This window comes from Papio anubis, chromosome 4 (genome assembly GCF_008728515.1).
Source record: "Papio anubis isolate 15944 chromosome 4, Panubis1.0, whole genome shotgun sequence".
NCBI classification, from domain to species: Eukaryota; Metazoa; Chordata; class Mammalia; order Primates; family Cercopithecidae; genus Papio; species Papio anubis.
The window spans coordinates 37313554-37339923 of record NC_044979.1 but is presented as its reverse complement, the minus strand read 5'-3'; the positions used below and the strand labels follow the sequence as shown (position 1 = coordinate 37339923).

The following is a 26370-nucleotide window of genomic DNA, read 5'->3' as shown; positions in this document are numbered from 1 at the left end:
TGAGAAATTATTTCCTTCACTGGCTTAAAGTTGTTTTGCTTTCCCCAAATGCCCAATTCATCATTTTTTGAGAAACTATATTTTAAAATGTAGGAATGATTTCAAAATTTCACTTGCCACAATTCCTGTGACTGTGCCTATATCCAACACACTCAGTGCTTTAAAACCACAGGGAACCTAATCCAGACTATTTCCATAACTTTAACACCCTTTTGTAAGGTCTTAACAGTTCCACAAGAATTAGCTGTCAATCTCATTCTTGGTCAAAAGTTTCAGATTTCCATAGAAGTGTAGGGATGAGCTCACTTACCTTAAATCTTAAGTCCTTTCCCTAAGGGAGAACAGGAAGCCATTTGGGGCAGGCTGCACTCCCCAGGTAAGGAGGAGGCAGGACTTAAGGCCCAGTTCTTGCTCATTCCTTACACTTAAGGAAATCCTCACCAATTGATTCTCCCACTTCTACCCACTGAAAACCACAACTCAGGGAATACTGCCTTCTCCACTCACTAACCCAACATATTTCTAACCATAGCCCAACCATCATTTGCTTTTAAATCTCTCCTCTTCTCAGAGCTTGGACTCACAATGCATTCTCCTTGGGATTCCTTTCTGTTCTTGCCAAATAGAGCACATAATACTTCTGTAACCAGCCTTCCAAAAAACAGAGCACACACAAGCTAAGTAGTTTTTGGAGTTGAAATTTAAAATAATTTGAGATTTCCATGTTAATACCAACATCTGTAAATAATAATAAAAAAAAAATGCAAAATTCATGTGAAGTCTTACAATCAGAGAATTTCACAGGCTCACACTGGGCTTTTTTGCTAAAAGACAAGATTCCCAAGGGTGAGCATTAGTCTCCTCTGCTTTGAGGGATATACTTACGGAAAACAGAGCAATTCTTTTCAACAGGTAGATGTCCAAATCGGCCATCTTATTCCATGGGTGATATAGGAGGCTACAGTTTGGTGGGGAAGTCACTGGCCTCACTGTTGAGTTTGTTCTGCGTCAGAGAGGGCCAGCTGAACCCCAGCATCTTCCCCACTGTGATCAGATGCCACCCTGCCCTGCAGCGGGAATTGGGGTGCTGAGGTCATTAGGAGCAGGGATCAAGGTCTGCACTCTCTAGTGAGGCTCATCAACCAGCTGCTGCCACAAGAAGAGGTCAGCAAGGGCTCCCAGCCTCTTTGGCTTAAGTCACATACTTTCCCCTAAAGGCCAGACCAGCAATCAAGTAGAACCATTAAAAATGCTAGCTACCTGAAGATACACCAAAATACATGGAGATAAACTAACCATTTAAATGCTAGCTACTTGGAGATACACAAAAGCCTGAATTCTACCTATGAAGGGGAGTTGGTGTCAATGTGTAATAAGTGAAAAGGCAGGCAGAATATGAAGTTAGAGGTTTGGAGGTCAAGGAGAAACTCAGGTGAAGAGATGAATGAATCCTCTCTCATGATCTTACTGCTCAAGTCATCTAATGGCTCCCTTCTGGCTATGATGGGACTGGAAAGCTAGAGAGGCTGACTTGTTACATCTTCTTTTGGGCTAAGATGCCTGGAAGACACATGGTTAATAACAGCAATACTAGCAGTTGCACTGAATGAGTACTTTGTGCCAGGCACTTTGGTAGGCACCACAAACATTCTGGTATTATCCCTGTTTTACAGGTGGACACTGACTTCCTCAAAGTCCTCAAGGAGTTCACAGTGGAAGAGACGCATGTTCAGGCAAGTCTGCACTCTTAACCACTATGCCACACTGTCTCCCCGCTACAGAATTCTCTCCTCTTTAAAGGTTTTTCAGCCCTTTTTCTCTCCTTTGAAAAAGTATTCTAAATGAATTTCCACTTTTAATTGCTCTACTAACTGAACACGGCACATTTTGCATTCAATTAAGGGACAGTTTGTTGACCAAACTGAAATTATAACTTTGTTGGTCAGGTTATTTATAATTTATGTAAATTTTTAAAGTATAAAGAGCAATACAGGTTAAATGAACTCAGCTTTGATCTGTCATAAAATTATAAAACAGCTGATTCACTTAAAAACAAGTCAAATATAGAAAGAACAATGATAAATTTCACATTAATCCAATTAAATTCAGGAATATAAAGACTGGTTCAATTTTTCTTTAATTTCCCAAATACCACTTATTTTCCTGCTGTCTCTGTGCAATTTTAACATTCATATTACAATACACTTATTCTGGGACAGCATCAGATTACAAATAAAAAATATGCATTGATAAGCCCATAAGCACCATTTCAAAACTATGTCAATGTTAATTTAACAAAGAAAATTCTTAACATTAAATGAGCACTGTTTCATGTCTAAAACCGATTTTAAAGAGGTATCTGAAAATGTAGTATAAAGTTATTGCTTTCAAGTTAAGCTGGCACAATCTATACAAGATTGAACTGAGACAAAAGGAAACCACACCAGTTACATAACCAATCTTTGTCTTCTTTTGACATTTTATATATCTGGAAAATCTATCCTTTTACAGTCTTAATAAAAGGGCTTTCCCTGCCATCTACTTAACTTCTTACATGTTAAGATACATTTGGATATTACTATTTTTAACCACAGCAACAATTTTTTTCCAAGTTAGTATAATAAATACTTGAAAAACCTTGTGTGAGTTTTTGTGAAGGTCTGTAGGTGTATTACTTTGCTAGATAATACAAAAAAAAATTCACAAAGCAAAACCAAGAGTATTTATTTTCATTATTTTTTAAAAAGTGACATTTATTTCACAATCCCTAGAACTGTAAAATAACTATTCTTTTAATTTACAGAATTGAGAGAAGTATTTTAAATGTCAAAATACACATGCTGAATGTGATTTAGCATATAAGCACCAAAAATCCCAAAAGTATACAAAAATTGTTTAAACATATAAGGTGCATTTATTCATGAATTACATTCAGTTTGAAGGAAGAAACAGTACTCCAAAGTTCATCAATATTTAAGAAATTATCTGAATAGCTTCCAACTTGGTTTACAGCTAAATAACAGATACTGCTTTTAGGATTTTTTATACAATCCATCTAAAATTTAGGTTCGAAATTTAAGTGTTGCCTTACATTATGAATGGCAGTTTGATCACTAAATTTATGTTCCAGTTTGAGATATTTCATACACAACATATATTTAATGCCCTGAAAACGTCTGCTTAAAAATTTTGTTAGTGAACATCTGAAAGTAACAAAAAAGATAGATCTTCTATATTTTTATGTAGAATTGGGTATAAAGTCATTTGGGGTCAAACACAATTATTTTTTAAATGTTATCAGTCCACCCAGTAATAAGAACTTTTGTAAATATGCCACTATAGCTTCGGGCAATAACTGCTATTATGAAGTTAGATAAACACAGGATTAATTTCTTGGTTTACAAATCAAAATTATTGTGATATTAAAGCATGCCTCCTTCCAAACCACTTGGTCAATGCTGATAACAATTAAGAAAAACATATGCTAGTATTGCTCTAAATATACTGACTTAGCCGTCCTGAATGACCTAATTAGGTTGGGGAGGGGACTTGGCCTGGTTCTCCAGTTCTGTAAAACTGCCACCTCCAGCCTCACTCTAAATAGCTTATACAAAATCAAGTTATTCCAATAGCTAACACAAATCCAGCAAGCTGTGGTCCTAAATGCCATCTACATTTATATATTTACTTTTTACTGTGTACATTAAGAATTTTGTTGTGCTTTTCACATATCCAATGTGTGTTTTCATATTAAACATTCCTCAGTTTCTTGGGAAGGAAAGAAAAAGATCATGAAAAGAGGTACATCAGGAGAGTCGGACTGTAAAGTAACATTACACACACAACTAGCCAAATCTCTTTTTAATTTAAAAGATAATGTCATCACAAGGCAATATATAGAGGTATAAAAGAAAATAAAGTATCCACCCTAAAATCCATGTTATTCCATGATATTTTCACAGCAACTAGTATATATATCAATATATTTTTCACGATCTGTTCTGTTACACATTGGGTATGCTTTTAGAATTTAAAATATGTATTACCACAGCAGTCTAAACATTGTACTTTTAGGGAAATGTGCAGAGACATGGTTCAGTGATTTGATCATTGTGATGACTATTTACAATGCTATCTATTTACGTTAGCAATAAATAATCCTGATATCAAAAGAGACAATACTCATGCACACACCAAGATGGCTGCATGCTCTTAAAATATTTACACACAGCTCTCCCATTAATAGTGAAAGTGCGCTTTCTTCAATTCTCTCCACATTTCCATTAGTCTTGCTTCTGGGGGATGCATCCTTCCATTTCTACAACTTCAGGCCATCCTTCATATTTGTTTGTATCCTTATTGTTCTTTATGTGCTATTGGAACACAGTAATAATACACAGTTTAACAAACCTTTGTAAACTGCTGATTTGCAGTAACATTTTACACATTCTCATTTCAGTAATACTCATGTCAACAATGAGTTCATATAAATTACTGGTCAAGATATTAAATGAGTGACCCTCAGGCTGTATCACATACATGGCAGAGCTTCAAATAACAGCTGAAAGAATACATTGCAGATGCTTTTAAAGGATTATTTGCTAGTCAAAAACTAACACATACATCCTGCTAAGTTCTAAAATATTTCCAAACTTAACTGATTCTAAAATCCAAAGCTCAATTACAATCCTTAATAATTAAAGCTTCCTAAAAGGCTTAAGATAGGTAATCCTATTCCAACGCATTGTCCTGTAGGAAAAAATATTCCCGTGCAGAATTTTTAAGTTTTGAATTGAAAAGTACGATGGTTATTTCAAATAACTGATTACCAAGAATTTATGACAAATATATGATCATATTTACTATCTGCTTTATCTGATTTTCAAATAGCTGGGATGGGAATATGTACCGTAAGGTTTCATAGAATTTGTTTTTGTTAATTCTGAGAGTCTAAGACACTAACCTGTTCAAAAGGGCTTTTTGTCTTAATGCCCTTCCCACCACAGAAGACCCAGTTGTCTCTAAAACCAAGATTAGTAATAGATGTGCTCCCCAATTCAGCAATGAGCCGCCGTGCCTCATCATTGAGTCTTGAAGAGGGAGAGAAAGAATACAACAATAAACAGAGGGTACTGTAAGCTAATACTGATTCACTAGGATATTAACACAAAACATGAGACAAAATGAGACTTTAAATAACAGAACATTTTGGAAAATAACTTTTTTTTTCACAGAGTAACATTTCTACCAGTTGAATTCTTTAGTGACAAAAGACATGAAATCCAACAATTAATTTTAAGTTTATTCTATTAGAAAGTACCTGTTAGGTTTTTATTTCACAACAACAATTCACCTTCATTTAACTTTTTAAATTATACTCATCAAATAAATAAGGGATATCACAGTTAGTAGATGTCTACTCAGGCTAATCCAAGGTCTTAAGCAATCAATATTTTTATAAAATTAATAATCTTTTTGAATTTCCACTAAACCCTCTGTAAATTACATTTGACCAGAATAAAGATAAATGCTGACAAAAATCTATATGTTTCTAACACTACGTTTTATTTAAAACAAAATGAATTTTGAGAACAGGGATATAAATTGTACTTCAGTGATAACTGCCAAGTGGTTACTTAATAAAAATGAAAATATTAACCACACAGCAGCTAAATGTCTACTAGCAGGAGGGGCAGTGACAAAAGTCAACCACTAGGGTAACTACTAATTGAAAGATGTCACTAAAAAATTTTGTGTAAGTGATCATCCTAATGTTCAATGATTTTCTTTCCTTTATCTCTAAGGAGAAAAGAAACTCAGCAGGATAAATGCTAGCTAGAGAGCTTAAAAAAAAAAGAAGGCCGGGCGCGGTGGCTCAAGCCTGTAATCCCAGCACTTTGGGAGGCCGAGACGGGCGGATCACGAGGTCGGGAGATCGAGACCATCCTGGCTAACACGGTGAAACCCCGTCTCTACTAAAAAAATACAAAAAACTAGCCGGGCGAGGTGGCGGGCGCCTGTAGTCCCAGCTACTCGGGAGGCTGAGGCAGGAGAATGGCGTGAACCTGGGAGGCGGAGCTTGCAGTGAGCTGAGATCCGGCCACTGCACTCCAGCCTGGGCGACAGAGCGAGACTCCGTCTCAAAAAAAAAAGAAGAAGAAGAAGAAGAAATTAACTAAGGGCCACCTGTACACCTATTTGGCACTGAGTCCTATATACTGCGCAAAAGACAGCTCTAATAAGTCACTCAGAGAGGTCTGTTCTGCTAAAACCTGAGGCAAGGCAAGTTTTATACTTTCAAACGGCAGGAAAGTCAGTGAGGAAGGTACTTATTCATTCTACAGTGTTCTTTCAAACATCTCATGCTAGTATCAGTTAGCTCCTTTAATATCTTAGTGAAAGAAACACTACATACATAAAAACACTACATTTAACTAAAGAAAAAGGGATACTCATGGTTTCTTAAAAAAAGCTTCATAAAACAGGAAAGAACTACATATATCATTAAACTTTCGTGATTGATGTGAACCACATCCGTGGAGTCTGTGGAGCTGTTTTGGCCACAGCCTGGGCACTGCTGTCCACCTGGAGGAAGTTCATTAGAATCAACAAGAAAATAAGCCATAGCCTGTGGAGTATTTAGCCTTTCAGATTCACTTCCTATATAAAGTGGTACATTTATAGCCAAGTGAACTAAAAAGAAGTGAAATGACTGTGCAGAAGAACCAATCTCAGCCTCTGTGAAGATTGTGAGGACTTCACATGAAATCTGTGCATATGCGCTGGCTTTCCCTCCACAGTTCCTCTGCAGCTGTTTCCTGTGCCCATCCTTACATGAATTATCCATCACTTTTCACTCGTTTGCTCACTTGATAAGCAACCTTTGTGCTAGAGGGAAATGCCCCAAAATTGTCACCTGAACCTTGTTTTCTTGTTTCCAAATGCTACTGGGATGCCATGGATCTAAAAGACTGTCAAATTCCACTTGTGTAGTTTATCCAAATGTTCTATTTCTAATTATCTTATAGAAGTCCACACTTGCATCATCAGCACTAGCGATGAGTTTTGCTGCTGTAACAAGAATAAATAGTATTGAAATGTGCAGAGCACAGGCAGTAGGCTCAGTGGTCAGCTAAGTGGGCTGCCTCCTGCAAAGAGGCTTTGGGGTTCTATTCACATTTACATCTCAAAAAAATTATAACCGATATCTCACAGGCCTTTAGGGTGGCTCATAAACAGCTGAAATAATGAATGTGAGGTTCACAAATGTTAAGAGATTGCTTTATACAGGAAAAACTCCCTGCAAAGTAGGAGGTTATCCAAATGCAGGTCTAGCCCCCTGCCAAAAGTAAAATCTTATCCAAGAATTTTGCAACAACTAAGAAATATGTTGAAGGGCAGTCAGGCATTCTGATTTTTGTACTCCTGAATTTCAGAAGTGACCATTATGATCTGTATAAATAAACCAAGCTGACTTACAATCAAGCCAGAGATCTAGGAGAAACTTAAAGACTGACCTTTATGTTTTAACTCCATTAATCTTTTTCCTTGCTTTTCCATTAGAAGATAATGAGATCCTGTGAAGATACACATTAACAGAGCAGGCCTGAGCTTAGGAAGGCCTACTGGCAAGACGGACCCCTGCCTGGCATCTGGCCACTTGGATTTGGGGAGGGCTCCTATCATTTTCAAAACTGTTAAGAATGGTTCACTCTGTCTAAACTGTGGGCAAAAACAATGCAATTTATGCTGAACACTTGTTTTCTCTCTGAGAGTCTGGTATTTTGGAACAGGTTAGGCAGAGGGTGCCTACATGACCAGCCCTTAATGAAATCCCTGGGCACTGAGTCCCTAATAAGCTTCCTTGCAGGCAACACTTCCCGTGTTGTCCTAACTGGTTGTTGGAAGAAGCAAGCATGTCCTGTTTGACTCTACTTGGGAGAAGGCTCCTTTTTTCCCCCCTAGACTTTGTCCCATGAACCTTTTCCCTTTGCTGATTTTGCTTTGTGTATTTTTGCTTTAACAAATCACAGCCATGAGACCTACTGGAGAACTGTCAAAACTGGGGGTGATTTGGGGGACGTCTAACACATAGCCCTGTGTATATCTAATTAGAATTTTACAACAAGATGATCTTGTCAATGACTTCGAACACTTTCTGATCTGCCTATATAGAATTTGGTGGATAATTTTATTATTATTTTTAGATATCTTCTATTTAAGTAAAAAAACTTTTACATTTCAAAAGTTTAAAATCATGTAACATAGTCAGTGTTTAATTGAATAGACAGGAAATGTCAAAATGTCCCTTTTTAAAAAAAGTCAGGGCAGCAAATATATTTTTATATAGCATAAAGGCTGGAGATACAAGCTTTTTATTCCACATAGGAGCACCCTGAGTTTGAGAACGGTATCAGGTTTTGCTAGAAGACAATCTAACGCTGCCCAGAGGCAATCTAAACTAGAAAGGGAGGAAGTGAGAACTGGACACAGGAGTCTGTGGGTTCTGCCTCAATCCTTGCTGGGAAAGGAGGCACATCAGACAGTCCTACAGTTGCACCATCAAACCAAGCCAATGTTGCCTTTCTGGAAGCACGGAAAGCAAGGAGGACAATATTAATGGCTCAATTCTGATTAATAGGGAAGAACAAGCTGGGAAGGAGAAATGTCAGAAACTCTGGAAGAAAATCACCATATTACCTCAGGGCGTTGAAGAGTAAGAAATGCTAACTATATAAGGCATAAATGGCAACCCAGCCTAGACTTTAAAGAGAACATATTATACAAAGTTCAGACTAGAAATTTCTATGAGGGAATACGACTCTTTAAAAACAAACAGAAAAACTCTAATTTTCACTATATAATTGCTAACACTCCCAGAAAAAAATGGAACATAGTTTCTAAATTAGTGCTACCATAAAGGAATGTTTCATGATGGGCTCAAACTTAAGAAAGGAAGTGTGCAAAAATACAAAGCAAACCACATTACTAATGACAACATTTTTAATACTACTCACCAGGAACACCTGTAGTGCTCAGAATGAGATGAAACTCATAAAATTATTAAAACACACAGAAACAGCTTCTGCTACTGTGAATAACAAAGGGACTCACTGTTTCACGAGAATGATATACCATCAGATCAAAGCATGACTATCTTTTCCAGGGAGGCAAACATTCTTTGATCAACATAAAAAGGGAATAGTAGCTCAAGAAGTCCATGTAAGTGCTCTAAAGTAAATTTAAGCCTCCAGTCCTGTAAACCCCCTCCCCAGCTCCACACTTTTAGATTGTAAAGGAACTTGTTGAAATAATCATCAAGGTAGTGTCAGTTATTTCAGTAGGATCATGGAAAATGAGAGATGCTAAGACATTAAAAGCAAAATATCCCCGTTTTCAAAAAAGGCAAGAAAATTTTAGAAATAATGGTTCAATAAAACTAATGTGAATTCCTAACAAAATCCTTGAAGGGATGACAAGAAGATCCTGCGAGCATTAAAAAGCAATAAGGAAAGAAAGGGGAACAAAGGGAAACTAGTGGGAAGGAGAGGGAAATAAGTAAAGCCAAGTTAACATCATCTCAACTATTTCAGCTTTTGAAGAGGTTTTCAGGCAATAGATCAGGGTATTGTAATTAGCACAGTCCATGAATTTCAAGTGAGCATATGATAGTCTCGGAAAATAACCTCTATGCATAAAATAATGAAATAGCAGCTGGATGGTATTCCTGGTAGTGTATACTGGCAGCTGTCTGAAAAGTAGTTTCTGCAGTTGATTAAAAGATGCATCCCTTGGAGGAAGCCTCTAGCAGGGTGGCACACCACCCTTGGTAAACATTTTTATCAATGACTTATATTTAGACATAAGCATGACTTTGGAGACAGTACAAAGCCTGGATCATGGAAACTTCACAGGACGAATGTCAGAATCAAGACCAAGTGGGCCTAAATCAGCAAAATTAAATTTAACAAGGATAAATGAAAATAAAGGCCTTCATTTAGATTAAACAAAATCAAGTTCTGAATGAAGAGAAAGACCTGATTTGACAGTGGTTTAGGAAAAAAAAAAAAAGCCTGAGATCAAATGAAAAGATCTGAGAATTTAACTTGACCAAAAACTCACGCGCCAAAAATGTAATGTGACTGTTTAAAGAAAACTAATACAATTCTAGTCTGCATGAATATTCAAAGAAATGTAATCTCTAAAACATGGTAAGCTAGCATCTGCATTGTACCTTGTACTGGCCAGACCACATCTGGAACCCTGTGTTTGATGTGATGCATTCATTTTAAGAGAGACAATAATCAACTAGAGAATGCCTAAGAAATCCAGCCAGGAGGATGAAACAAATTAGAAGCTATACATGATAAAAAGTTAAAAGAGCCTGTGTATTAAGCCGGAAAAAGAGAAAACTAAAAGAAAAATGCCAGTTAGCTTCAAATACCTGAAGTATCAAATGATTTGGGGAATACACTTACTGTTTTGTTGTTCCATCTATCCAAATTAAAGAACATCAGGCAGAATTTAGAGGGAGACCACTCTGAGAACATAACATTGTCCTGTGAATATTTTGTTTCGATCTATTTCAAATGGAGAAATAAAAGGGTACTGACACATTAAGTAGGTAGGGGGTTAAGTAGAGGTATTCATAGAGAACAAGGGAATCTTGCCCAGGCTCCAATGCTGCTTTAGGTGACCTTTAAGATCCCTTCTTACTCCAAGACATTCATATTGAAGCCTTCACTTAGGCATAACATGTCATAGAGTATTCTCTCCAAAAGGAAGAATACAATTGGCAAGTTTAGCTTGCTCATTCAAACCATTATCTCCTTTACAAACAAAGAACAACTCATTTTAGTAAGGGTCGGGGTGGAAAGTAGGCATCATTAGATAACTGTACTCCCTGAAGTGTAAGTTTTCTTAGATGTATGTTTTTCTCTATCTTGTTTTTTAAATGGGCTTCACAGAATCAAGAAACACCATGATTAACAAAGGAAAAGAAGTTTCTTTAGGGCAGAACTTCAGAGCCATTCACTGTGAATCCCCAAAAGGGGTACAATATAAGGCACCATCCTCAAACTTCTTTGACCATTACATGTACTTGTAAAGGACTGGGGTTCTACCAAACACACTCTGGGAAATAATGTGATGAAGATTAGTCCTAGTCAATCTGCTGAAGTTCACAGCACTGCAAAACGGGCTCATTATGATTAAAAGAAACTAGGATCAGAGACGACGAGAGAGAGAGAGAGCTGGGTACTGCTTTCTCTGGTCAACATGCCACCCAACTTTCTCTCTTGGACAGAGCTGGGACATTCAGTTTACACACTTAACTTTCTTGAGTATAAGTGGAAGAAAATGAGGTAAAATTCAATGGCCTTAAATAAGGAAAAGCCATAACACATCAGCAGCAGTAAGCAAGATTTCTATTCATATATAAGAGAGGGTATATAACACAACTGGTAAATCACTGCAAATGTGCCACAATCAGACACTTGACAAGATAAAAGGTATTTATATATAATAGATGTAGATTGCTTTTCATAAGGATGTTGTCCATTTCAGTATAAAAGATATGATGCTTACAATTTCTTTTACCAGTATTTAGAAAAAGGAAATATTTGAAATATAAATTCATGTGCCCCAAACTCATACAACTCAATTCATTTAAATTCACAGAAGATGAATCATATATTGACCAGGTGACCAAATGTAAAGAAATTAAAGTTTAGATTTTTCCTTTTGCCCTAGAGGTTGAACTCTCTCTTCCAAAGCTGCTTTTGGTGCATTTAATGGGCACCAAAAAAATAGCAGTTAAAAAGTAAACATCATTCCTCCCCTAGTTCTTAGTTGTGGTTACAATTTATTGTTGGCATATTAGCAGATTAAGGGGAGCAATTCTGATTCCCATCAGGTATAACAAAATAATCTGGTGAAAAAAGGAGGTCATGTTTATCAATTCAGAAAAGTGGGGCGTTTTCTTTTTAATGTTAAAACTTCAAATTTTACACATAATAGCCTATTCTCTCAGCAAAAGCAAACAGTTAGCTACCTGTTTTCTGATGACAGCCTAATTACATCGTGTTTCATTCTATTTAAATGGATGAAAATGCTTGAATAGGCAAGTTTTGTGTTAACCTTCAATTTATGGATTTAATATATTCTTAGTTGAACCCGATAAAATGCACAATGTCAATGAAATTACTTCAAGCTTACAACCATTTATAAAGTAGCACTGTTTTCTTCATGTAAATCTGTGATAATATAGCTATAAAATAATACATTTATAAAAATCAATACATTAAAAAGACATGGCACATTTCTATATAAATCTTGTCGTATTAAGGTTCTGTCAAAATCTATAAAGGTTGTTTTTTATCCTTGATAAGTCGTCTTAAGAAAAGTCAGAGAAAAAATTATTTTTTTCTAGAAAGAAGAACATTAAAGGGGATTTAATCTCAACCAGAGAGGCATGAAGTCCAATTACTTTTATAAAACAATTTTAAAATAATTGAAATAGTGTCTTTTTGGAACAGAGATAAATAGGTCAAGTGAATGGAACAGAACAGAAATTCCAGAGATAAAGCCACATCTACATAAGAACACAGGCATTGTATGTCATGGGGAAATTACAAATGGGTTTTTAAAAATACATGAAAACAGTAAAATCATTGGAAGAGAAAAATCTACTAAATATCTAATCTGGAGGTGGAAAAATACTTCTCAAGTATACAAGTAGATCAGACTGATAGAAAAATACATAGACTATATAGGCATTAGTCTAAAATTCTAAAATTCAAAAAGCACCCTACACTAACACAATTAAAAGCAAATAATGTACAATAAATATATTTCTTTTTACATTAGAAATGGTTAATATCCTTAAAACATAAAGGAGTCTTACAAGTCAATATAGGCCAAGTTGAATGGTCAAAAGACAATTCACATAAAAGGGTAAAAAAATAAAAAAACACTTGTGAAAAAAATCCAATCTCAATAATAAAGGCATAGTAGACTAAGATACCGTTTCAAACTCTTAAAATAGAAACTTAAAAAAATTAACAATCGGTGCCATGGAACTTCTGAGAAAAATATAAAATTGGTAAAAAATTTTTAAAAATCCATTTTTAAAAACATGTTGCACATCCTTTAATTGATCATTTCTACTTTAAAAAAAAGTCTATCTTAAAGAAATAGATATGGACTGTTTAAACATTTCTAAGACAGTATATTTTGCTAAGTACGAAAATTGGAACTAGCCTGGGTCCAGCAATAGGCAGCCCATTAAACAGGTTATAAATCATGACATTTTAAAAACCAGACTAGGCAGGCATAAACATTTTTTTATAAAGAATATTTACTAATAAGGGGAAATATTCACCACGTAAGTGAAGAGATGTGCTATAAATACTAGCATTCTAAATAGTTAAAGCCAAAAAAACATGTGTGTTAAGTCATCTGGAATGGAAACTAAAATATCATCAATGTTTACAGTGGGTAGTGAGATGGACTGGAACTTGGTCTCTTTGCGCTTTTCCGTATTTTCCAAATTTTTACAACATATACTATTTTAAGAAAAAGTTAAAAAGTATTATTTATTAAAGTTATTTAAAATACAGCACACTTGTATCTTTGAAAATTAGCTCAATTTCTTGAAATTTACCCTAATGACATAATAATAGGGAAACTTTTAAATAAAGGTGAGCCCACAACTGCTGATGAACCATAAAAATGCTACTGAAGAATATTAATGCCAGGAAAAACAATTTCAGAATGTTAAAAAGCAGAACATGAAAGCATAAAAAATGTTATATACGATGTGATTCTAATTTCATGACAATATATGGGTGATAAACATTTACACAGTAAACCAGGAAGGAGGCAAGTAAAAAAAAAAAATTGTTAAGTTGTGTTTATCTGGTAGTTTGATTACTTTGCTTTATGTTACAGATTTTTTTTTTATGAAAATGTATTGCTTTCATAATTACAAATTATAGCTCCAAAAAGTTCTGTAAAGTTTCAAGTTTACATACTTGGTTGCTCCATCATCATATGTTCCCATTAAAACTATTGTTCCATCTTGTATGGCCTTCAGAAACTCAATAAATGGTGCCACATCTGAAGAAAAAGAAAGGGTTGAGGTTTTTAAAAAATGACTGAATAACCATCTTGATAATCTCTAAAAGTAATATTATAAAACATGAAGTATCTGTAAAGCAGTAATTTCCAATGTAATCCAAAAGACAGACAAATCTTATTAAGCGTTTAAAAACTGTTAAGTTTGTCCCTTAATATAATCCCAGCATCAACTTACAATTTCCCATTCCTGATTTATCCTGTCTTTTGTACTGATATTCCTGGGGCTAAGTGAAAAATACCATAGCAAAGTCATGTTAAAGCATGACTTATGAAGTAAGAAATTTAGAGATCTCTCACATTTGAACAATTGAGATCCTGAAAAACCTTATTCTGGGGTCCATGCATAAACTTAAGGAGTTTATGCATGGGAGGTTTCTGGACTCCCTAAGTGTATGTAAAATTGTTTGTATGGGCTGAGCACAGTGAATCACATCTGTAATCCCAGCATCTTGGGAGTTCAGGGCTGGGGCTCGCTTGAGCCCAGAAGCTTGAAACCGGCCTGGGCAATATAGTGAGACCTCAACTCAACAAAAACATTTAAAAATCAGCCAAGCTTAGTGGCATATGCCTGTAGTCCTAGCTACTCAGGAAGCTGAGGCAGGAGGACTGCTTTGAGGTCAAGAGGTGGAGGTTGCAGTAAGCTGAGATCACACCACTGCATTCCAGTCTGGGTGACACAGCAAGACCCTGTCTCAAAACAAAACAAAACAAAAAAACACACCCAAAACGAAAAAAAGCGTAACATTGTTTGTATAGGTACTTTACTAGAAAGAGGACACATAGCTTTTCTCCGATTCTCAAAGATTATCTGTAACTTTTAGAAAATCTAAAAATACATATACGCACAGATTTAAAGGATATTTTAGGTATATCACTTGCTATAAACTGGGAGAAGGAATATAGGTTAGGTGATCACTGAAAGCCAAACTAATTGTAGCAAATATTACAGTCACTACTCATTTTATCTACTGAATCAAAATCCACAAGGACTCCAAAATAAACCACTTCAGTGACTATAAACTGTTGATGCCACATATATAGGTCAGATTCTACAAACCACTTAACATCTTGAACTCTTTACAGTGTCAGGATTCCTTATAGCTCTGAAGTCTAATTCAACTCCAAAACTGGGTTACTTCAAATGTACTCAGTTTCTTTCCGCAGCTAAGATTCCAAAGATTTTTGATAACTGATTATATTTCATAATAGCATTTTCAATTCAAAAAGATATAACAAGGCAGCTAAGAAATTACTTCCACTGAAATGCAAAGGTGGCAATAAACTGCAACAATTTCCTAATTAGAAGCATGCTTCTAGCGGTAATTAATCTACCTGTGACAAGGGAAGTAGGGAATACCAGAGCTCCTGGTCACATGACTGATTTCAACAACAGCTTTGTAAGACTGTTTCTATCAACAAATTTTGGCAGGACCAATTTATGCCTTTAGAATCTAAAATCAATGGTCACATTTTAAGTTTATACAGCTTTGACAGCTATGCAATGTTGTCCTAACCTTATTTAAGAACAAAATAATATACGGCATCTTTTTTTTTGGGATGGAATCTCACTCTGTCGCCCAGGCTGGAGTGCAGTGGCATGATCTTGGCTCACCGCAACTTCTGCCTCCCTGGTTCGAGGGATTCTCCTGCCTCAGCCTCCCAAGTAGCTGGAACTAAAGGTGCATGCCACCACATTTGGCTAATTTTTGTATTTTTAGCAGAGACGGGGTTTCATCGTGTTAGCCAGGGTGGTCTCCATCTCCTGACCTGGTGATCTGCCTGCCTCAGCCTCCCAGAGTGCTGGGATTACAGGCGTGAGTCACCGCGTCCGGCTACATGGATCTTATTACAAGCTGAAGATATGTTAGAAAAGTTAAATTATCTGAGAACTTTTAACATGAATTTCAGGAAGCCTAATAGCTGTTGGCTTCTAGGGAATATATAAATGGAATGGGGAGGTGCAGAGAAGTCCTCATACTGATAAATCTCCCAAATTACAGAATCGAAAGATAAACCAGTGTTGGCCTCCCTTCAAACTTGAGGAGAAAAACCCATCCTTCTGGGCAGCATTCTTCTTTGGGGTGCCAGTCCCTTGCCTCTGCATGCTGGTAACTTCTTCCCACTCCTTGTGGGACTTCCAAATATGGAAAGGGAAAATATCTGTGGATTGCTTTACATCCAGTCAACAAGAAAGAAAATTCTATTTCTTCCCTCAAATATTCATCTACCTAAAAAATTAGCCACAAGTCAGAGGGTAGAACTGTGATGAATAATAGGATTGCTTTTCTAAAACTGATAGTTTACCTTGTCTTTCTAATGCTCCTAGTTATGATATTTTTAAGACTGAAAAATTACATGTAAAAAAATCAATTCTTATCACTTAGGAATGCTTACATTGGTTATTCTGGTTTTTTTTTTTTTTTTTTTTTTTAATTTTAGACAGAAACCTAAAGGAGCCCCAAACTTTTGAATTGGTTGTCCTATAGAAAACAAGATGAATTTTTTTTTTTAAAATCTCAATTTTGATACTACTGTCTTCAATTACACACCACAAAAATTTTCTTCTAAGAAGAACAAAGTATATAAAACATGAATGATAACTTAAATACAGCCAGACATTTAGTGAACAGAAAGTAAGGGAAACAAAATGAACTAACACAAATAGCATCATCATTCTCTCATTAATGGACTACATTGTATTGAGGTGATTAAGTCAGTGCCAGCAAAAGAACACAGAGTCATATGTTATTTACACTTACCTCCTCCCCACATGTCAAAATATTTAGTGTCTAATACTTCTCCTGTTTTTCCTAAAAGAGATTAAATTCATATCAAATTATGCATTTGAAATACATCATACACTGTAAAACCAATAATCTTATCCAATGATTGATGTGAATTCACTAGCAGAGAAGGAATTACTTTGAGAACAACTTAAAATCTGAATCATACGCACCTGAAATATAATTTTAAAGAGTAATTTTTAACACAACTTTCTCATTAATTTTTTAAGCCAAAGGATAAATAGAAGTTCATTACTGACTGTGGACCACTCCAATTCAGTTAGATATATTTCATCCTTGTTTCCATATTCTGTTAGTTTAACATTACTCAAAAGTAAACCTTTTACAGAAAAGAAGTATCTCCTTGAATCAGATGCCATTTTCTACATTAAATCAGTTTTTACGATAAAATTTACATTAACTTGCTCTATAAAATGTATTTTTTGCTATTAATGAAATAGACAAATAGATGCTGAACCTTTTACCTAGGGAAATGAAGAAAGTAGAAACACAAAAATTTACCTCTTGTTGTGAAAGTAGTAAAACATATTTTTCTACACTATGAAACTACAGTGGTTTCTAACCATCCTATATATCTTATAACCATCCTACACAGCTTTATGGAATACTTATTGTACCTACACAGTTTTATGGAATACTTATTGTACCAGAACAGAGAAGATCAATATGCAGTTAGGCTTTACTTCATGGTTTCAGGTTTTCAGATTTGATTTTGAAGCAAAATTTGAGATGTTCAGGATTCAATGAACTTATTCATACTAATTAAGCAATCAGAAGAATGTGGCCGATAATGAAAAATTACAATAAATTCTTCTTTGTTCCTTCACCTACACCATTTAATAGTCCACTATCCTTTGTTATTTTACACACCTTTAATCCTGTCAACCTATCTTCCTATTATGTTAGGATTGCAAAATTTGAAGCAAGATTTTACCAATGTGATGTTAGACTCTTTGTTTTCTGACAATCTCACGGGAAGTTCTTGCATAGCAAGTTAGGATACTTTCAAGAAACACACTATAAATTCTTAGACACCAAGTCTCCACCTATAGATTTTTTGTGGGGCAGGGATGGGAGAGAGGGCTTTATCATCAAGAGCAGCACTTTCTAACCTGATCCTCTGATAGTGCATTTTACTTCGGGACAGAAAAATGATTATATCCATAAGCTAAAATAATTGTTCTTACCATTTGCCAAGGCAACATTGATCCCTCTTCCAACATTATTCTTAACACCACTCATTAAACTGAAGGGGGAGAAATGGAAATAAATTTAGAATTAAATACTGTACAATAACATATCAGAAAAATAAAGTCTTGCAAAAAAGGTTAGGAATATTATACACATTTTCAATTGTTCAGTGCTGCAGAGGAAATTAAAAAGATCTCTACTAACTCAGAGAAGACAGTCTAATACTGAATAATTTTAAAGCAATGTCCTTAAATAATATTTCACAAATATAAATATATATTAAAAAATATTAGGCCTGAAATAATAGACCATTTTTGTGCTGCACTGCTTCAGATAACTCTTAAAACATGCACATTAAGCACATGTTCTGCCCCATTCTTCAGGTATCAAACAAAAGATAATCTCCTTTCTGCTCTCTTCAATACCAGCGTGACATGAAACAGAAGTGAGATACTACCCCCATCTTTTAAAATCTAAAAGCTAACAGAGTGAGGGAGCACTCTTTCCTGAATGTTTTACCTAATTGTGAACATTTTCCTAGTGATTATCACCGTAAAGTTCCTCCACACTAAGAAGAAATATTGCACTCATGAAATTACGGCATTGAATGACAGTCACTTACATGGTGACTACCTGAGATAATTGACTTCCACGGGCAGCTCTGACCACTAGATAAAGACAATGACACTGTAAAATGTAAGGTACCGGTGACACATCTGCTGGTTATCAGTTCAGTTTGTTCAATTGCTCAAATCAGAGTCATTAAACTAAAATTGTGAGTTCTTTTAACTCAAAACTTCAAGGTAATAGTAATACTCCCAGTGGTGTGCTGTTAAATATTTAACAACTGGTCTGTGTTTAGGAGAGAGAGGCAATATGCAAAATGTGACAACACGTGCACACACATGTCCATATATTGACAGAATCATATACACACATACGCACATAATGTATTATAAACTACTGATACGAAGGATGTATAGTGCACAATTTCACAAATAAAATCTACAATGTATTTTACTATAAATCTCAGTCAATTGATTCTCACAGAATGTTTTAGTTGATTTTTCAGACAACTCACATCAGCAGCTAAATTATGGTTGCAATTGATGAATGAGCTCAGTTCTAACAAATGTTGGATCTATGCTAATGAGTAAGATAAAATAAAGAAAAACAAATAATGAAGATTCATGTTAAAATTCCACTTGCCTGTCAATGATGACTGAATCAGATAATAAGTTTTCAAATACTGGAAGACTACTTCCTATATTTTTGGTGCTATCCACCATATAACAGATATAGATATGACATATTTTCCAATTTAATCTGCATAATATTTTCTCCCTCACTTGAAGACCTAAAGTCTAGAACTTGGGTCTGCAAACTTTTTCTGTAAAGAGAGAAAGCACTAAAGAAGCTATATGGAGATACACTCAAAAATACTATAAATAAATCAAAAGAAACACTTTTTTAAATGTTCATGTAACTCACAGGAAGGCAGGAAAAAGAGAAAATAAAAACAAATAATAAAATAGTAGACTTAAACCCTCATATAATAATCATTATTATAAATGAAAATAGTTTCAACATACCAAATTAAGACAGAAATTGGCACAGTGAATTAAAACGGGAACCAACTACACACTGTCTACAAGAAACTCACTTTAAATATAACCATATAGGCAGTGGAAAGTAAAAGGGTAGAAAGAGACATATCATGCAAACATTAATCAAAAGAGAAATTACAACTCAATTATAAAGAAACAATCCAATTTATTAATGGGCAAAGGGTTTGAATAGACATTTCTCCACAGAAGACATACAAATGGCCAATAAGCACACAAAAAGACGCTAGACATCGCTAATCATCAGGGAAATGCAAATGAGATTTCGTTTCACACCTACTAGGCTGGCTATAATCAGTAAGTCAGATAATTACAAGTGTTGGCAAGGATGTGGAGAAATTGGAATCCTCATACACTGCTGGTGGAAATGCAAACAGATGCAGCCACTTTGGGAAACAATCTGGCAGTTCCTCAAATAATTAAACAGAGTTACCATCTGAAACAAAATCCACTCCCTGGGAGTATAAAGAAATAAAAACATATGTCCACATAAAATGTGTACATAAATGTTTCTGTAAATGTTATTCATTATAGTTAAAAAGTGGAAACAACTCAAATGTCTACCAACTAATGAATGGGTAAACAAAATGTGGTATGTCCATACAATGGAATATCGTTCAGATATAAAGGAATGAAGTTCTGATACATGATATGACATGGAGGAAGACTGAAAACATTACGGTAAGAAGCCAATCACAAAAGACCAAATATTATATACCACTTATATGAACTGTCCAAAATAGGCAAATCTATAAAGACAGAAAGTAAACTAATGGTTAACTTAGGGTTTGAGGGTGGAGAAGTGGGGCAGGACAAGAAAGGCATAGAAGGGTATTAGCTAAGGGGTACAGAGTTTCTTTCTGAGATATAAAAATGTTCTAAAATTGACTGTGGCAGAGATTGCATGTATCTGTGAATATACAAAGCCACTGACTGTATAATATAAATGAGTGAAATGGATGGTATGTGAATTATATCTCAAAGCTGTTTAAAAGCACTAGTTTGGAGCACATACATTTAAAAAGTTCTATGCTTCATTACTTAACTATTGGCTCAGCTGCACCAAAGAGAAGTTTCAAAATGCATTGTTCTGTTTCCTTCAGAAATACATTCAATAAGTAAACTCTATCATTAAGAAGTAACTGCTGCGATTAACAGGTTAAGTGCCAGAGTGACTTTTCCAAGTAAAGATCATCTAGGGGTATGATGTTGCATTTTACAGACTGAAATCTACCATAAAGCAAAGAAATAAAGGTAACAAAGAAGCACAACGACATAGGCTTCCCACAAGAGGGCAGCAGCTTATCAATTTTTAAAAACTGAAATTCAAACAGAAAATCTCTAACAAATAAAAAACCCAATGAGATTTAAAATGTATAAAGGTTAGTCACCCTTACTAACACAAGTTGAGATATTTTCTTTTATCCTTCATGAATATAAGGTGCCCCTCCCCACATCTCCAGGCAAAATTCTAAAGGAAATGATTATATCATCTGTAGAAATAATTGATATCTTCAAGTATAGTTTTGTTTCAAATAGCTACTCCATGTTCTAGTTACTACCTCTTAGGATGGTTAGTTTAAAGCAGGGCTTGGCAAACTATAGCTCACGAGCCAAATCCCGCCAACTGGTTTTTTTATTTGTTTTGTTTTACTACTCATGAGTTTATAACAGTTTTTACATTTTTCAATGGTTACATTTTAAATGATTATATAAGTACCTATATAATAATCTTGATTTTACCTCTTTGCCTTCATAGCCAAAAACATTGATCCCTTGTTAAGAAAAAAAAAACCCTCAAAATAATCTCATATTCTTGCAGCAAACATTACCATTAAAATCAAAAGTAATGAATTATTCCTAACATCAAATTCATACAAATTGAAATCAAATGAATATATGCCTTAGATGAAAATTATAATTGGAATATAAGTCAGCTCTATGGGTGCTCTAACGAGAAAGAAAAAACCTGTATCCCAGCACTCCGGGAGGTGGAAGTGGCAAGACTGCTTGAACCCAAGAGTTCAAGACAAGCGTGGGCAACACAATGGGACCCCGTTTCCACAAAAATAGAAAAATTAGCTGTGTGTGGTGGTGTGCACCTTAGTCCCGGCTACTCAGAAGGTAGAGGTGGGAAGATCGCTTGAGTCCAGGCATTCAAAGTTGCAGTGACCTAAGATTGCGTCACTGTACTCCAGCCTGGGCAACAGAATGAGACCCTGTCTCTAGGTAAAAAAGAAAAGAAAAAAAGTAAAGTAAAAAAAAAAGCTGCAATTACTGTTTCTCCTGACACCTTAGGTTCACACCTGCGATTTTCTATTTCTAACTGAGACATTTAAAACACATCTTAATCTCCATAATATATTTTGACTTAATCTACTTATGACCACCATCCTAATCATAATTATCATCTGTCTGTATCAGAGTTTCTCAAACCTGGCCTCTCATTTTAGGAGCCTGATAATTCTTGTGGACCAGCTGACCTCTGCACTGAAAGATGTTTAACTGCATCTCTGGCCTCTACAAGGAGTACCTCCAAAGCTATGACAACCCAAAATTACAATGTCCCCTGGAGAACAAAACTGCCCCCATTGAGACAGAAGAATAGCAGTCTCCAAAATGAGTTACATGTACTCAGAGCAGGTGCTCTGAAAATATTAAATTATCTGCTTATGTTATTTTTATTATCTACTTATATATTTTAGTGAATGTATAAGCAATAAAGTCTGTTAGCAATAGCGAGGCAGTATCAAAGAGCTGTGGCAGTAACTGACAATGGCCTTCCAACTGTCCTCTCTATTCCACTTCCTTAATTATTTTACACAGCAGCCAGATAACTTTTCTCAATATAAGTAAAATCACGACATGCCTGAATCTGAAATCCTTCCACAAGCTCTCAATGCACTCAGAAAAAAAGTCTCAACCCTTTACCTGCATGGCCTACAAGTTCCTATGCAGCCTGGCCCTAATTCACTTCTCTCCAGAGCTGCCCAATCTTAGGGCCTTCGAGCAGGCTCTTTCCTCCTGTCTAGGATGGTCTTCCTTTCTATCCCTCAGATCTCAGAATACACATCACTGTCTCAGAAACTGTTCCATAACCCTCGACCAAAGGTGGACACCTCTTTCCATCCACTGTTGCCAGTACTCATCACACCCTGCCGCCCTGCAGGGCTGGAGTCACAATTTGTTTGTCTCAAAAAAAAAAAAAAAAAAAAAAAAAGTCTCGCTCTGTGGCCCAGGCTGGAGTGCAGTGGTGTGATCTTGGTGCACTGCAACCTCCACCTCCCAGGTTCAAGTGATTCTTGTGCCTCAGCCTCCCGAGTAGCTAGGATTACAGGCATGTGCCACCATGCCTGGCTAATTTTTGTATTTTAGTAGAGATGGGGTTTCACCATGTTGGCCAGGCTGCTCTCAAACTCCTGACCTCAGGTGATCCACTCGCTTCGGCCTCCCAAAGTGCTGGGATTACAGGCGTGAGCCACCGCAACTGGCCTGGTGTCACAATTTATAAGTACATATTTGTTAAACATTTGTCACCCCTACTAAACTGTAAGTTCCATAACAGGAGGGATTATGCTCAAAAATACTTGCTGAACAGGTGAATAAATGACTCTCAAAAAACTTAAGACTCTTTCTTTGGACTTTAACCTGAGACTTGCGTATAAAATCCCACCAAATATTTAATCTCTCAAGGTAATGGCAGAATGGTTCCTGAAATAAGGATGGATACGTGGCCTGCCTCATTTAATGGTTAAAGAAACTGAAACACAAATGCTACATGACATGCCCACCATGCTAGAAGCAAATTCTCTGGCTCTAAGCCCAGTATGTATTTTACCAAGCTCCACTGTCTACACACTGTTCTCTTTTCGACCTTAGATCTTTAGCTGTTCAACTTTAGGTTGAGGGATAGAGAATAGTTTCTAAGACAGTGAAGCGTACTCTGAGAACCAAAGGACAAGAAGGAAGACAGCCAGGTGAGGAGTGAGGAAAGACCATCCTAGACAGAATAGCATGCTCCAAGGTCCCAAGATCAAGAAGATCTGGAGAGAAGTGAATAAGGGTCAGGACACATAGGAACTTGTAGGCCATGTGGGTAAACAGTTGAGCTTTTTTTCTGAGTGTGTTTTGTTGTTTACAGTTTTAATCTGTGAATAAAAAACCTGCTAGTAAAAATAGTCTGATCTCTTCTTGTCTGAACTAAAATTTACATGCATCGAGGGCGCAGAATAGATGTCCAAGGTCATCTATGGGTTACGTATTCTAAAAGAATTTTGTTCTTGTTATTTAGAATCAAATCTGGGGTCTATTTAACCAAACAAGATAAAAAGTGGAAATGAGAATGTTTTCAAAAACCTACAAACTTCTAAAATTCAAGTGCCTTATTACATGTCAGTAAAACAGGACTATCCTAATGAGAAATCAGAAAACACATGGATTAACAGTAAATCATCATTAGAATACAGGGAAATAAAGGAAATCAGTACAGACCTTAAAGATCATCTAGCTCAAGCCCTTAATTTTACAAGAAAACTGTTGCCCCATGAGGCTCAATAAACTTCTTACGGCTAACTACCTGCAAAGGAGGCTAGGATAAAAATTTAAGAGCTTCTATATTAAAAGAAGAGGTACATACACAGCCAGGAAAAGCTGCCTAGGTCTCCTCTCTGCTATAAAATTACCTCTTTATTCTATATAATTAGTGACAAATTTATTATTTTATATTAAGTTTAAATAAGCTCCCATGTCTAGTTTTCTAGGCAATAGCATATTAAAAGCAACCAACTAAAAGTAGGGTTTACAATTTCAGCAGCAGGAACTTGCAAGCAACAGTTGACACTGAGGTAGGATACTAAAAATCCTAAAAATCATCCTTTAGAAAGCATTTCGACATAGGAAACCATTCAGCTTAGAGGCAAGCAGTTTGTACTGCAATGGAACTGAGGTTATTTCACACTTCAACAAGCAGCACTCAAATATTTTAAATGAAAGTTGTTGGTTTATAAGAGAACGCATTCATTGTCCAGGCCAATGTTGCAAATAGGATTTTTGCCATGATGAAAATGCTCTCTCTGCTGTTCCATTTGGTGACTATGAGCCACATGTGGCCACTGAACACCTGAAATGTGGTGATGGATATCAAGGAACTGCACTTTTTAGTTAAGTGAATTAACTTTCTTCCTAATATTTAAGGATCAAAATTAAATAGCCACCTGTGTTTTGTTGCTAGTAAATGGAACAGCACAGATCTAGAGAATTCACTCAGAGGAAATCTTTTATCTCTATCAAGCCAAATAAGTGTTATTAAAATTTAAGAACTTTAAGGCCCCTTGAATTCATGAGAAAAAAACTGTATAATAAAAACTGAAATCACTTTCCATTAATAAAGTATGCCTAATACATTTTCAAAATATCCATTAAACTCAGGTTCAACTGGCTGTAATTTAATAGCACACTTTAGAGCCTCAAGTCACCAAATACTTACACATTATCTTCCAGGCAGATTTTGGGTCCCACCACGTTGGCTGCTCCACTTGCCATTTTAAAAGCAAAATGTTTCTCAGGGCAAGCTTTTGAGATCCCACACTTATATCTGGGAGGCTTTGTAGCTTTGGGGGAGAAAATATGATTTCTTTTTAAAGAAAACAAATTAATAGACTTTCCCACACTTTATTTCAAATCTCAAACCACAAAGGGCATTATGTAAAACATCAAAATACACATATATTAAATTACAAGCTAATTTTTTCCCCTGAGGGTTTCAAAGAACCTCAAATTTTTTTTTTTTTTTTAAAACAGCAAAAAAAAGCCCACAACAGACGCCAGAACTTCCTAGGAAACAAATTAATAATGGGCGTAAATGGGTCAAGTAATACGAACTTCATTACGGTAAATATATTTTATCTAACTATGAGTTTATTTTTAAATTTCAGGATGTGGGAGGTTCTGAATGTTACTTTGCACTTCTAGTCCATATATGCACAAAAAATCGTCACCTCCAGGATCATTACAAAAAGCCTAATGTTCCACTGACTACCTGCCCATGTACAGTATTGTCTCTTACTCCTCACACCAATTTCTGTACTTACAATAATGGAGCTGAAAAACACAAAACATCCATCATGAATAATTACCAAAAAGTATTTGGGCTGTCCAATCAAATAGCATCCTTGTAACTTTAAAAAGCCATTTCTAAATCAGTTTTTCCTCACACTGAAATACTAACACTTTGAATATAAGGTCTCATATGCCTAAGATAAGGCAGAATAAATCACACATAAAAAATTGAGATGAAATACTTACAACGTGCAGCTGTGTCCAATGCTGATCTTGCTGGAAAAAAAAAATTACTTTTGTTAGAAGGAATTAGCCTATTGGCAAGTATCCACTTTTAAAATATATTTAGGCCCACAAAAATAAGTGTTCAAATAATCATTCAGTATACAATAAAACATGAATATCACTTCTTAAGAAAAAGTGAGAAAGGAACTTCACCCTGTACATTCATTATAAACTACTAAATAATTATGGAGGGTAGTATTTTATTACTGATAAAACATTTTATTTTTCCCTTTCCATTTTATTTTGAATTTTATTTACTATAAATTTAA

General features: G+C 35.5%; 1 protein-coding gene across 4 annotated transcripts in view; it reads right to left on the bottom strand.

The window, feature by feature from the left end:
- Positions 1-2699: 2699 nt before the first annotated feature.
- FAM3C (FAM3 metabolism regulating signaling molecule C) overlaps positions 2700-26370 on the bottom strand; it is a 47846-nt gene continuing 24175 nt past the window's right edge. For all 4 annotated transcript variants that reach the window (XM_003896509.4, XM_021936207.2, XM_009203768.3 and 1 more), the window contains 7 exons: positions 26063-26092; positions 25245-25368; positions 18131-18189; positions 16899-16949; positions 14034-14118; positions 4964-5090; positions 2700-4373 (listed from right to left, as the gene is read on the bottom strand). In XM_003896509.4, coding sequence (XP_003896558.1) covers positions 4284-4373; positions 4964-5090; positions 14034-14118; positions 16899-16949; positions 18131-18189; positions 25245-25368; positions 26063-26092 — 566 coding nt within the window. In that variant the 3' untranslated portion in view covers positions 2700-4283. The remainder of the gene's footprint in view (positions 4374-4963; positions 5091-14033; positions 14119-16898; positions 16950-18130; positions 18190-25244; positions 25369-26062; positions 26093-26370) is intronic.